At 43.3% G+C, this 14299-nt stretch overlaps 1 protein-coding gene across 1 annotated transcript in view; it reads left to right on the forward strand.

The window, feature by feature from the left end:
- Positions 1 to 9200, forward strand: part of LOC137336132 (alpha-1A adrenergic receptor-like) — a 29041-nt gene extending 19841 nt beyond the window's left edge. The window contains exon 2 of the mRNA XM_068001615.1: positions 8701 to 9200. Coding sequence (XP_067857716.1) covers positions 8701 to 9200 — 500 coding nt within the window. The remainder of the gene's footprint in view (positions 1 to 8700) is intronic.
- The last annotated feature ends 5099 nt before the right edge of the window (positions 9201 to 14299 follow it).

Here is a 14299-nt window from a genome sequence, read left to right on the forward strand (position 1 = left end):
TTGCAGCAGCACCTGATGAGGCACAACAAGGCAAATAAAAACCATTTGCAAAAATGAAACACCTAACACAAGCTTGTACCGCATTACTACTTTCAGTTGATTAAACTGTGTACTCCAAGACATCAATGTGAGAAGATGGAACATTTCTTCCCATTAAGGTTAGAACAGTGGCCCCCCAAAAAACCTCGACTTCAAGCCCAATGAGGGGCAATACTTTTGTCCTCACCAGCCATCATTATAATGGCCATGCAAGTCTACCAGCTTATGGTAAAGTTTCTGTCGTAGGGAACTAGGAAGACAATTGAAACTGTCCCATTTGTGAGCATGAGACCCAACCTTTGGTCTACACTGGATTGGAAGAGAATTCAGAGAGGTCGAAGAGCATGTGTGCTTACTTGAGCATACAATCCAAGCTGATGTCCAGTGCAGTACTGAGGGAATGCTGCACTGTTGGAGGTGACGTCTTTTGAATGAGTTGTTGAACTGAGGCCCCATCTGCCCTCTCAGATGGACATAAAAGATCCCATGACACTTCTTGAAGAGGACTAGGGGAGGTCTCCTGGTGTCCTGGCTGACATTTATCCATCAGCAACATCACTAAAAACGATTATCTGGTCATAATTTAATTGCTGTTTGTGGGAGCTTGCTGTGCGCAAATCGGCTGCCGCATTTCCTACCTTACAACAGTGACTACACTTCAAGAAGTACTTCATTGGCTGTAAAGCGCTCTGGGACATCCTGAGGTCAGGAAAGGCACTATATAAATGCAAGCTCTTTCTCTTTGCCATTACAAAGAGGACTTTAAAACTGAATTTTAAAAATGTCCACACTTTAGGCCACAATGTGACAATTATACCAATTGGTGCCACTTCCTCTGCACGCATCCCCATGACAATCATGCCTGGAAAAATATTTGGTGAATGAAAGGAAATTTAAGACTAAATACCAACATAAGAAGCCAAGTGCAATGTATTCCACACTCCGTACAGCTGATTGTGAGCATGTAGACTCTTCTCCATTACTATGAGCCCATTGTGTTGGCAGTCTCAACATTGCCATACAAAGAGGACGGATGGTGGCGGTGGTGGGGAGGGGAAATGTTATTTAACCCCCAAAAAGTAATCCCAGGCCACTTTTGCACACCTCTGATTATGGTGTCCTGGACAGGGAGACAATGAAGAGGAGGGGGGAGCGGGGGGAGAGCATTTCTCGCAATAGTAATTGTACAACTGCCAAGTTCTTTTCAGTTCATATTTTAGCTACAGTTTATATTGTTGGACAGATGGCTCAATGTCCGAGGCATACTGGAAAGAGGCCTCAATAATTCATCAAACTTAACTTCCTTTTCGGTGCTTGATGTGTTAAACTTTTTCATCGCGAGTTAGTGCATCAAATTAATACATTTTTGATGATCTACCTCAGTGGAGTCATTTACCACACACATTTTTATATTGTTCTATTCCATGTAAAAATCTCGCTCGGGATGGGCAATAAATGCCGGCCTTGCCAGCGACGCCCCGTGAACGAATAAAAAAAAATAAAAAAAATGTTTCATAACATTCAACTTTCTACAAAAATACTGCACTCTGACTCTCTTTTCCTACCTGCCCTTCCTCAACTAAAAACACTCACAATTAGTAGTTCTCTATTTACCCTGGGTAACACATCCAAGTTCTTTGGCAAGCTAAGCGTGAGCAATACTTGGACATTACCTTCCTGTGAGAGCATGCATCCTCTTTCCCTCAAATTCAGATTCAGTCACTGATTCCCCCATGAGGGTAGGCCAATCCTGGGATGGCTGCAAGGTCGTTGAAGGAAGCTCATCGAAGGCATTGGATTCCCATCGCACCCCTCCCCCTACGGCAGGGCCATGTGTCTCCAAACGGCATTGCTGAGATTGGAAACCGAGTTGAGTTGGAGAATTAAATCTGAAACCCATGACTACGTGAAGCCCTGCTTTAGTACCTCTGTGAATAAAACTGTGGTGAATTGAGGCTTCTGGGATCTGTCCCTTGCTGCTGATATTTCCGGTAAGCCTTAATTCAAAACTGGCCCTTGGACCTCCATCCCCGGCGTTGTTTTAATCCAACCTCTTTCTTTCTCCATGTTATGTGAAGTAAGAAAAATAAAATTCAACCAACTAGTACAGGAGGTCAGAAAAAGATCAGCATTTGGGCGTTAATGCCAATTTTAAAAGATATAATTCCAAACACTGTCTTTTTCTCATTTCATTTAAAATGCCCTGGCTTTGAAAGAATAGCAGGGTTAGGTCAAGATATAAAAGGTTTTGGGCACCACTTGTACAGTTTGTCACTCAACCAAGTACAAACTCTTCCTCATATCTTCTCCGGCACGCAGACCACCTGCTTCCACCTCTATAACATTGTCCGCCTCCGCCCCCACCTCAGTCCATCTGCTGCCGAAACCCTTCTCCACTTCTTTGTCACCTCCAGACATGACTCTGCCGATGCCCCCATGCTCCACACTCTAAACTTCAGTTCATCCAGTCTTGCACCAAGTCCTGCTCACCCATCACCCCTTTCCTCGGTGACCTACATGGACATCTGGTCCCCCAAAGCCTCCAATTCTCATCCTCGTGTTTAAATTCCTTAGTAGGCTCACCCTTCCCCATCTCTATAACCTCCTCCAGCCCTACAGTTCAACCCCCACTCTTCCCGATCTCTCCATTCCTCTGACTCTGGTCACTTGTGCATCCCCCTTCCCTTTGTCCCACCATTTAGGCCCCATGTTCCGGAATTCCCTCCCTAAACCCTTCCACCTCACCTCTTTGACCAAGCTTTTGGTCAGCCCTCCAATCTCCTTCTTTGGCTTGGCGTCCATTTTTGTCTGATTACATCTCTGTGAAGTGTTTTGGGATGTTTTTCCACTTAAAGGCACTACATAAATGCAGGTTGCTGCTCTCAGATGTCGCTCCCATTAGTGATGTAAACATTGCTTCAGTCTGGCGTTGCTGAAAAGTGCAGGCAAGCAAGAACTGAAATTACTTGTCACATAGTGAAACGTAAATACCAGAATTCCCATGGCTTTGCTTATTCGGTAGCTTGGTGCCTGGGGCACAGTTTACGATGTATATAGCAGTGCTGCTCCTGGATCCTGGATGGACAATCACTCCGACCCTACTCCCTCTGCTGCCATCACTCAATCTTGAAGGCTCTCTCATCCCCTACTATTCCCATTCCAGTTTGCTGATGCAGTAAGTTACATTCCGGCACATGGCTGCTTTATACTGCCGACCCTGCAATGTGATCAGGCCAACAACCAATTAGAAGGTAAAGCAGGACCGTACAATCATACAGCCCGATACATTTCATGATGTGGATTGATTACACTAAGAATTAAATAGAATGGGCTGGAAATTGCTCTGAGCAGCGAATCAGCAGTGCTCACCGGTCATCAGATTTTAAAGTTGCCCACTAAGTTACAACTTCCATAAAAAACTGCGAGGTCAAAACCTTCAGCGTTCTTTCTCAGGCTGTGAGAGTGGTGAAAGGATTCTATAAGGCCCCTCAACCGATCAGCTTAAAGCAAGCCACACTGTGATAATAAGGAAGTGCAGTTCGTAGACAAACCGCGCAAACTAAAAACGCAGATGAGTCCGATAAGGTTAGTACATGTATTATAAAATGGCAGACAAAACGAAATAAAGAGAGGATCAGATTAAAAGACGGAGATAAAAGAGAGAGAAGGAAAAAGTAAAAAAAAATGTCCAAAAACTATTAAAATCAGAACAGCAATAGTGATAGGAGATTCTATAGTTAGGGGAGCAGACAGGAGTTTCTGCGGCCGCAGACGTGATTACAGGGTGGTATGTTGCCTCCCTGGTGCCAGGGTCAAGGATGTCATTGAGCGCCTGCAGAATATTCTGAGGGGGGAGAACAGCCAGAGGTCGTGGTCCATATCGGTACCAATGACAGAGACAGGAAGAGGGATGAGGTCCTGCAGGCAGATTTTAAGGAGTTAGGAAAGAGGTTAAGAAGCAGGACGTCAAAAGGTGGTAATCTCCGGATTACTCCCAGTGCCACGCACCAGCGAGTATAGAAATAGGAGGATAGAGAAGATGAATGCATGGCTGGAGAGATGGTGCAGGAAGGAGGGCTTTAGATTCCTGGAGCATTGGGAGCAGTTCTGGGGAAGGAAGGAACTGTACAGGCTGGACGGGTTGCACCTCAACGGAGCTGGGACCAATGTCCTCGCGGGGAGGTTTGCTCGTGCTGTGGGGAGGAGCTTAAACTAATTTGGCAGGGGGATGGGCACCATAGGAATATAGGAACAGGAGTAGGCCATTCAGCCCCTCGAGCCTGCTCCGCCATTTGATAAGATCATGGCTGATTTGTGATCTAACTCCATATACCTGCCTTTGGCCCATATCCCTTAATACCTTTGGTTGCCAAAAAGCTATCTATCTCAGATTTAAATTTAGCAATTGAGCTAGTATCAATTGCCGTTTGCAGAAGAGAGTTCCAAACTTCTACCACCCTTTGTGTGTAGAAATGTTTTCTAATCTCGCTCCTGAAAGGTCTGGCTCTAATTTTTAGACTGTGCCCCCTACTCCTAGAATCCCCAACCAGGATTTAGCATTGGAAAGGAGAAACAAGGGGCACAAAGAATCAGGAGAGAATAGTGGTAAACGGTTGTTTTTCAGACTGGAGGGAGGTGTACAGTGGAGTTCCCCAGGGGTCACTGCTTTTCTTGATAAATATTAATGACTTGGACTTGGGTGTACAGGGCACAATTTCAAAATTTGCAGATGACACAAAACTTGGAAGGGTAGTAAACAGTGAGGAGGATCATGATAGACTTCAAGAGGATATAGACAGGTTGATGGCATGGGCGGAAACGTGGCAGATTAAATTTAACGCAGAAAAATATGAAGTGATATATTTCGGCAGGAAGACCGAGGACAGACAATATAAACTAGAGGGCACAACTCTAAAAGGGGTACAGGAACAGAGAGATCTGGGGGTATATGTGGACAAATAGTTGAAGGTGGCAAGGCAGGTTGAGAAAGCGGTTAAAAAAGCATTCAGGATCCTGGGCTTTATAAATAGAGGCAATAATAGAGTACAAAAGTATGGAAGTGATGATGAACTTTTATAAAACACTGGTTCGGTCACAACTGGAGTATTGTGTCCAGTTCTGGGCACCGCACTTTAGGAAAGATGGGAAGGCCTTAGAGAGGGTGCAGAAGAGAGTTACTAGAATGATTCCAGGGATGAGGGACTTTAGTTACGTGGATAGACTGGAGAAGCTGGGGTTGTTCTCCTTGGAACAGAGATGGTTGCGAGGAGATTTGATAGAGGTATTCAAAATCATGAAGGGTCTAGACAGAGTAGATAGAGAGAAACTGTTCCCATTGGCAGAAAAGTCAAGAGCCAGAAGACATAGAGTTTAAGGTGATTGGCAGAAGACCCAAAGGCGACACGAGGAAAATCTTTTTTAAACAGCCAGTGGTTAGGATCTGCAATGCACTGCCTGAGGGGGTGGTGGAGGCAGATTAAATCATGGCCTTCAAAAGGGAACTGGATAAGTACTTGAAAGGATAAAATTTGCCGGGCTACGGTGATAGGGCGGGGCAGTGGGACTCGCTGGATTGTTCTTGCATAGAGCTGGCGCGGACTCGATGGGCCGAATGGCCTCCTTCCGTGCTGTAACCTTTCTATGATCCTAAGATTCTGATGAGACTCCACATTTTTAAAAGTTAATTTTTAATTGTTTGGCAGTCAGTAAGACTTACCACACCATTAAAAGTTAGTTTAGACCTGATGTAACTAATCGTACCTCTTTTGTGGTGAGATTAGTTAGTTTCCAGCTGGGCAGGAGAGCAAGTTGGCGCTGGTCCATTGATTCCATTGATTGCAGCCGGTGAGGTCCCTTTAACGCGAAGCTTTCATATCACCGGCGCACCAGGAAGAGCAAGTTCTGGATTTCCACGTTTGACTGAGCACATGCGGTGGCTGGAACTTGCTCTTCAATTTCACCATTAATAACGGTGAGCGCCATTGGGCTCGCCATTATTTTAAAAGCAATTTCCAGCCTAATGCATATTTAAAAAGATAATCATAATCAATTTTGGCAGAGAAAAAGCCCCCGTCTCAAAGTTAAGCAAATCATTTGAAAATGAACTTTACAGGGATAGAAGGCTTTCCCCCCTCCCCCCCACAATATGTTGTTTTTCCAGACTCAACTAGTTTCAATTAGTTTGACTCATTAAAAAGGAATTATTTAAGCAGACATTTCAGTGTAGTAGCTTCATCTATTTCTCACTTTCTGAACTCTTCTTATCTTTCTCCATCATAACACTGAGCCCAAAAGGATAAAATTCAGGCTCTCCAAGAGAACATTCTGCAATTCCGAGTGGAGATGGCTTAAACAGATTTTTTTTCCAATTCTAGGAGAGAGAGAGGCGACCCACAACCATACGTTATCACGACAAAGGAGTTTAGGCATTGTGAATACGATGGCATGGGTTGGCACCAAGTAGGCCAGTGAAAGTCTCTGGTATTTGACTTTCATGGGGAAAATGGGCAGAATTCAATCCCCAGAACACCAGTAAAAATCTAGATCGAGATATACAGATATTTACTGACGTTCTGGGGGTCGAATTCTGTGCTTCTGCCAAAAACCAGAGGCATATACACGCACACACATACCCATTTATTTGACTTACTCAGTTACAGTAAACCAGGGGCCCTGGTCATTGCATCTGAATATTTGGCAATCACTGATGTTTGCCAAGCACTGTGGCCCTTTCCACTGCTGAGATGTGTGTTTCTGGACATATTGTTTTTACATTTTCACTGTTGCGGAACAGACCATCTTGAAAAATGATTTTAATAACTTAAAACACAGAATTTAAAAAAATAAGCAGGAGCATCTTTTCTATTCAACTGAATCGTATTGTTAAAGCATGAAGACCATTAAATGTGACAGACAATAGGGAATAATATATCACTTATCTTTACGTATTCATCCAAAGCACCTTGAAAACACAAATGATTCATCAGGCACACAATGTCACTCTGTTACCACTGCAGACTACATTCCCACTCACCAATTCAAGTCCCTGCAGATGCTATCTATTTTAGGGAAATGGCAGGGGAGGATAAGTACATGTGAAATCCATTATATTTCAAGTTCAGTCGGGTCCTCGTGAAATCTTACTCGTTCAAACTTTTGAAAAAAGTCGCCATTTGAATTTTTGAATCACAGAGAAAAATTTTGATGTGTCTCCATTTGCTCTCATTCTCTTACCCCCCTTCCTTTTCAAGTCTACTCTGCTGCAGAATAATCTATCTGCTGATTGGTGCAGGTCATGGAAACAGACAAAAAAGTTGCAGCTCTTTCTCCGCACTGCTGCCCATACCAAACACGTGTCCCCTAAAGCACAAGATGCAGGCAAGAATTTAAACAAGGCTACAGTTGCCATTCCCCAAAGTTGAACCATAAGATGAGAAAAGGTCCCAGGTTGAATCGCTGATCTCTTCCTAGTTGATCTTGGTTGGGCAGTGGGGGTTTGGTAACCTAGTGGTTATGGAACTAGACTAACAACCAGTTCATGAGTTCAATTCTCACCAATTGAGAAATTGAATTCAATAAATCTGTGGGCTGCCACCAGAAAAATTACCATGAAATCTGCCAGATTGTTGCACAAACCAAACTGGTTCATTAATGTCCTAAGGAAGGAAACCTGCAATTTCTACCCAGTCTGGCCTCAGTTGCACTCAATCTGGTTGACGCTTCGTGCCCTGAGGGCAACGAGGGCTGGGAACTAAATACTGTGTTGCCAGCATCAGCCACACCCCAAGAACAAATATATTACAAAGGCAAGGAAATAAAAGTAGGTTTGCCTGCACTTCAAGTGTTTATTGAACAGGATTGCTCAACATTTTAATTGTGGTTTCTGCAAGCTTTTTTTCAATCTACAACCTCGCAAGAGTTTCTTTCTGTCATCCATCTCTTTTCCTCTTGCTTCTATGGGGCAAAATAATTGGGGTCATATTATGTCCAACCCAAGTGCTCTTGGATGGTCTTCAGTGGGAGCATTTTGAATCTCTATGTTTTTGCTCAACACGACCTACATTTGAAGTCACCAGGAAGCTTTGGAAGGAAGATACAAATACTCGCAATCTTGGATGAGTAACATTCTATACTCAGCAGTCAGGACAATGCATTCAGCTTCACAAAAAACTAAAGATTCTGAGCAAGGCTTAACCTTCGAACTCCCAAGTTTTAGTGCTGATTTCATAGTGACTTTTACATTTTGTACAGTGCACTTCTTTCTACACAAACTCGCTACCCCTCACACAGCTCACCATTCAGTGTGATTAGGTGCATTACCAGTGTTGCTGGTACTTGTATAGTGGCCGACTACTTTCTGCTTTCAATTGCCTTCTCAAAAGCAATGCTCTTAATCCCACTTCCGTGCCAATAAATATGGAACAGTGCCTTTCCAGCTTGCTGCAACCTTTGACCGGTAGCTTATTAAATTTAGCTACAATTGAAATACCAGCTTTAGCTCACATACCCAGCACTACAGGCCATGTGTCACGTAGTTTCTTGTTTAGCATTTTAAAGAACGAGGAATATAATCTTGCTGAGGTGAATCACTGATTAAAATTCAACTTCATGTCATTACATGTGTGCACCTTGAGTAATGGGATTTCTTCTTTTCTCACACAGGTTCCTTCTTTCCTGCGTACAAACCCCCTGAAACTATCTTCAAAATAGCATTTTGGCTTGGCTATTTTAACAGCTGCATAAACCCCATCATATACCCTTCTTCAAATCAAGAATTTAAAAAGGCATTCCAAAACATCCTGAAGGCTCAATGCCGCCACAGGAAGCAGCCGTCCAGCAAACACCCCTTGAGCTACAGCACAACCAGCAGCCATAGTGCAGAGGGGCAAAAAGATGTGGTACGCATCCCCGTAGGGTCCAGGGAGGCTTTCTTCAAGGTCTCGAGATCAGACGGACTATGTCAATGGAAATTATTTCCCACCCTACCAGATCACGGAACAAAGAACAAAGACAACTCGAACTGCAGACCTGTCAATGGGAAAGACAGAACGATTTTGTGCTCCTGTTGTACAGATGCCAATGTATCAGTCGGCGACACCTACACTGCACCAAGTTTGAAACTGCATACTTACTCAGTTGGTAGTTACGGTGATCCCGTTTGAGCAGGTGATCCATCACTTGACCAGAAGCTCCCAATGGGACAAATTCCCAATCTCTCAATTTTTCCACAATCACAGAAATCTGCAATTTTGCATCTCAAATTTCGCTCATCCTCCCATTGTCATTGCCAGTTGTTTACTCACCTACGTACACTCACAATACCAGCCATCTTTGAAGAGACAAGGTAAGTTTTAAATGATGTAAAAGATATCACTGGGATGGATCACTGAGCTGTATGCAATCCATTCCTGGCAAAGAGAAAAAAGACAGACTTGGGACTTGGTCACTTGAATCCAAGAGTGACTGCACGTACTCTTCACAATCTCGGACTATTTTCAGTGCTGCACAGATTTACCTGAAATGTGAAGTAGTTCTATTGTATTTAAATGATGTTTGTTTGAATTTCCAACAACCTATGCTAAATTTACTGCCAACCTGCATTTCTGACATGGATTATCAAATGCACTTGGAAAGAATTCAAGTGGGGCAAGATCTGCAGGCTGATAAAAGGAACAGGAGATTTCCTGGACTTTCAGTGATTCAAAGGTATAAAAGGAACAGGAGATTTCCTGGACTTTCAGTGATTCACAGGTATAAAAGGAACAGGAGATTTCCTGGATTTTCAGTGATTCGCAGGTATTAAAGGAACAGGAGATTTCCTGGACTTTCAGTGATTCGCAGGTATTAAAGGAACAGGAGATTTCCTGGACTTTCAGTGATTCGCAGGTATTAAAGGAACAGGAGATTTCCTGGACTTTCAGTGATTCGCAGGTATAAAAGGAACAGGAGATTTCCTGGACTTTCAGTGATTCGCAGGTATAAAAGGAACAGGAGATTTCCTGGACTTTCAGTGATTCCCAGGTATAAAAGGAACAGTAGATTTCCTGGACTTTCAGTGATTCGCAGGCATAAAAGGAACAGGAGATTTCCTGGACTTTCAGTGATTCACAGGTATAAAAGGAACAGGAGAGTTCTTGGACTGTCAGTGATTCACAGGTATAAAAGGAACAGGAGATTTCCTGGACTGTCAGTGATTCGCAGGTATAAAAGGAACAGGAGATTTCCTGGACTTTCAGTGATTCGCAGGCATAAAAGGAACAGGAGATTTCCTGGACTTTCAGTGATTCGCAGGTATTAAAGGAACAGGAGATTTCCTGGACTTTCAGTGATTCCCAGGTATAAAAGGAACAGGAGATTTCCTGGATTTTCAGTGATTCGCAGGTATTAAAGGAACAGGAGATTTCCTGGACTTTCAGTGATTCGCAGGTATTAAAGGAACAGGAGATTTCCTGGACTTTCAGCGATTCCCAGGTATAAAAGGAACAGGAGATTTCCTGGATTTTCAGTGATTCGCAGGTATTAAAGGAACAGGAGATTTCCTGGACTTTCAGTGATTCGCAGGTATTAAAGGAACAGGAGATTTCCTGGACTTTCAGTGATTCGCAGGTATAAAAGGAACAGTAGATTTCCTGGACTTTCAGTGATTCGCAGGCATAAAAGGAACAGGAGATTTCCTGGACTTTCAGTGATTCACAGGTATAAAAGGAACAGGAGATTTCCTGGACTGTCAGTGATTCGCAGGCATAAAAGGAACAGGAGATTTCCTGGACTTTCAGTGATTCGCAGGTATTAAAGGAACAGGAGATTTCCTGGACTTTCAGTGATTCCCAGGTATAAAAGGAACAGGAGATTTCCTGGATTTTCAGTGATTCGCAGGTATTAAAGGAACAGGAGATTTCCTGGACTTTCAGTGATTCGCAGGCATAAAAGGAACAGGAGATTTCCTGGACTTTCAGTGATTCACAGGTATAAAAGGAACAGGAGATTTCCTGGACTGTCAGTGATTCGCAGGTATAAAGGAACAGGAGATTTCCTGGACTTTCAGTGATTCGCAGGCATAAAAGGAACAGGAGATTTCCTGGACTTTCAGTGATTCACAGGTATAAAAGGAACAGGAGAGTTCCAGGACTGTCAGTGATTCACAGGTATAAAAGGAACAGGAGATTTCCTGGACTGTCAGTGATTCGCAGGTATAAAGGAACAGGAGATTTCCTGGACTTTCAGTGATTCGCAGGCATAAAAGGAACAGGAGATTTCCTGGACTTTCAGTGATTCGCAGGTATAAAAGGAACAGGAGATTTCCTGGACTTTCAGTGATTCGCAGGTATAAAAGGAACAGGAGATTTCCTGGATTTTCAGTGATTCGCAGGTATAAAAGGAACAGGAGATTTCCTGGACTGTCAGTGATTCGCAGGTATAAAAGGAACAGGAGATTTCCTGGACTGTCAGTGATTCGCAGGTATAAAAGGAACAGGAGATTTCCTGGACTTTCAGTGATTCGCAGGTATAAAAGGAACAGGAGATTTCCTGGACTTTCAGTGATTCGCAGGTATAAAAGGAACAGGAGATTTCCTGGACTTTCAGTGATTCGCAGGTATAAAAGGAACAGGAGATTTCATGGATTTTCAGTGATTCGCAGGTATAAAAGGAACAGGAGATTTCCTGGATTTTCAGTGATTCGCAGGTATAAAAGGAACAGGAGATTTCCTGGATTTTCAGTGATTCGCAGGTATAAAAGGAACAGGAGATTTCCTGGACTTTCAGTGATTCGCAGGTATAAAAGGAACAGGAGATTTCCTGGACTTTCAGTGATTCGCAGGTATAAATGTTAAACATTGGAATCTGTATTAAGCCCAAGCTAATGTGAAACTTTTCTCTGACGAGATGGTGAGTTAAGGTGCTTAAAGAGATGGTTTCACTTCAAATTAAACAGTTTGAAAGTTACTCTCTTGCATTTCAAGACAAGATTCAAGTCAGAATGGCAGTTCTATTACCCATGGTCCTTTGTGGTAATGAAACTGCTCGAAAACTTCAGCTTTGTCCACAGGAAGTGACATGACGAAACACTGAGAGAATTTTATTTTTTTTGGAGATAAGAATTATTTCTCTCTTCACCCCCCCACCCGCCATAAACTGCTCACTATTATCACAAAATCACTAACATGTTTATTTTTATAGTAAGTTTATGCTGAATCAGGATACCCCAATGGCATTTGGCTCTTTAGGTTTTAAGGAAGTAAATGGAATACATACAAGTCAGAATGCAAAACAAAACACAGCACCATGTCGTGTGACCTGACTTTCGGGATGTAATGGAATTAACGTGACTTATTCTACAGTGCTTGCAGCAAATCCCTTCTTCTGAATATATTCCTCTCCCATTTCTCCACGCTCTGGTCTCCTCAGGGTCGGTCCTTCCTGCAGCTTACCTGCCTTCAGTTCCCTACCATGCATGAGCGGATTGCAATACAGATCCACAAGAGCAGCCCAGGTGAGCACCACTGATAGTCTAATGGGTAAATGATACAGGCCGATGGAAAGCGAAGCTAAACAGACATGAAGGGCGCAGAGTTGTATTCTTCCTTGGTGCTGAGTTAGATGATCAGCAGTGAGATGTTCCAATTGATCTCAAACTTCTGAGATGGGGAAGGGAAAGAGAGGGGAAATTAGACATAATTCACTAACTCCTGTCAGAAAGTCTGAGTGACCAGGCACTGGGGTCAAGTCTTGGTCAGGATGCCTGCCACAGCTGAAATAGTCTGCTGACACTATCAACACACACATGAAGAACGGCCACATGGGCAAGGAACTGGAGAGTTGCCACCCAAGGAACTCTACCCTAACACAAGTCAGAGCCTTCGGGAGAGGAGCAGAAAAAAATGGAGTGTTCGGGCATTGTGAAAGAACAGCCCAGAGGTAACACTTGCACAATTTTCCCGTACTCCTTATGAAGACGATCTTGGCATCCATGCGGGAACGTGCCCAGTAAAGGGAATCTAGTCTGCAACCTATCACCCTGCACACCTCACCCTGCGAGATCAAATTACATGTTGACAAGCGTTCGAAACAGGAGACAGAAAAGCTAGTCATCTTACAAGCTCTTCCTCAATATCATCAATATGTCAGTGATTTTCTAACTTCCTTGTTGCCCTCCTCCCTCCTCCCTCCCCCTCACCCCAAGCTGTAAATTTGCCTGCCTGCATGCTGTTCCTTTTCCCTGCTTCCTAATTCTCTCTCAGAATCTCAAACCTGCGGCACTTCTTACCTCTCAGCTTTCCCTTCCTCCGAAAAGTCTTGAAATGTTAAAAATGCAAACCTGGCATCACTTGATCAGAACTTCCTGATTTATCTCTACCACCCTCTGATGTCCTGCAGTATGGGCTTTGGCCTTTTCCTTCATTATCGTAATTAAAAAGAAACGCTTCATGAATTGTACATTTTACATCTGAAAAGATGCCAGCTGTGACCAGCAAAGCAAATGAGTCAGCCTGAAGACACCATATTAATTAGTGGCCACTTCACTACTGATTAGAACAGCTGATACAATCAATCAGTGCTCCACTCATGATTGCCTAGCAGCTAACAAAATATATATATTTTCAAAAATGTATTTTTAATGTAGTATATTGTTTTGGTCAGGAGATAACCCCCTCCTCCCCGACAGAAAAGAAACCCACTTCAATCTCTGCTCCCGCCCCCTAACCCCTTTCAACTGTTGTATGAAGTAAACTCGTTCTAAAAAAAAAATCTATATTCAAGTTTAGGATTGTAAAACCTTCCGAAAAAAGCTGCTTCTCATCATTCGACACTTCTCCAAGAACAACACAACCATTCCAACACCTACTTGCGACTTTTCTTGTCTCTTTTTTTAAAAAATGGAAACTCTTTTCACAATTGCACCTCTGAACTGTTCTCATTTGTTCTAGCCGAGTTCCAAATCCACTATCCTGTTTGATCTTCCTCCTCACTCTGTTGAAATCAACCCTCAGCGCACAATCTCCTAATTTATTCCTCTCCCAGGATGGCGAAACTGCAGAACTCCATTTCTCCCACAGTAAGTTGCTCAGTTCATTGGGCTCTTGCCTCTGAGTCAGAGGGTTGCAGGTTCAAATCGCACTTTGAGCAAATAATCTAGGCTGGTTCTCAGGGAGAGCAGCATTGTTGCAGATGCCATCTTTTGGATGAGGCTTTGGTTTAACATTTCATCCAAGATATCACCTCTGGTGCAATGTTAAACCAAGTCCGCGTCTGTCTACTCAAG

Source organism: Heptranchias perlo, chromosome 20, assembly GCF_035084215.1.
Source record: "Heptranchias perlo isolate sHepPer1 chromosome 20, sHepPer1.hap1, whole genome shotgun sequence".
Taxonomy (NCBI): domain Eukaryota; kingdom Metazoa; phylum Chordata; class Chondrichthyes; order Hexanchiformes; family Hexanchidae; genus Heptranchias; species Heptranchias perlo.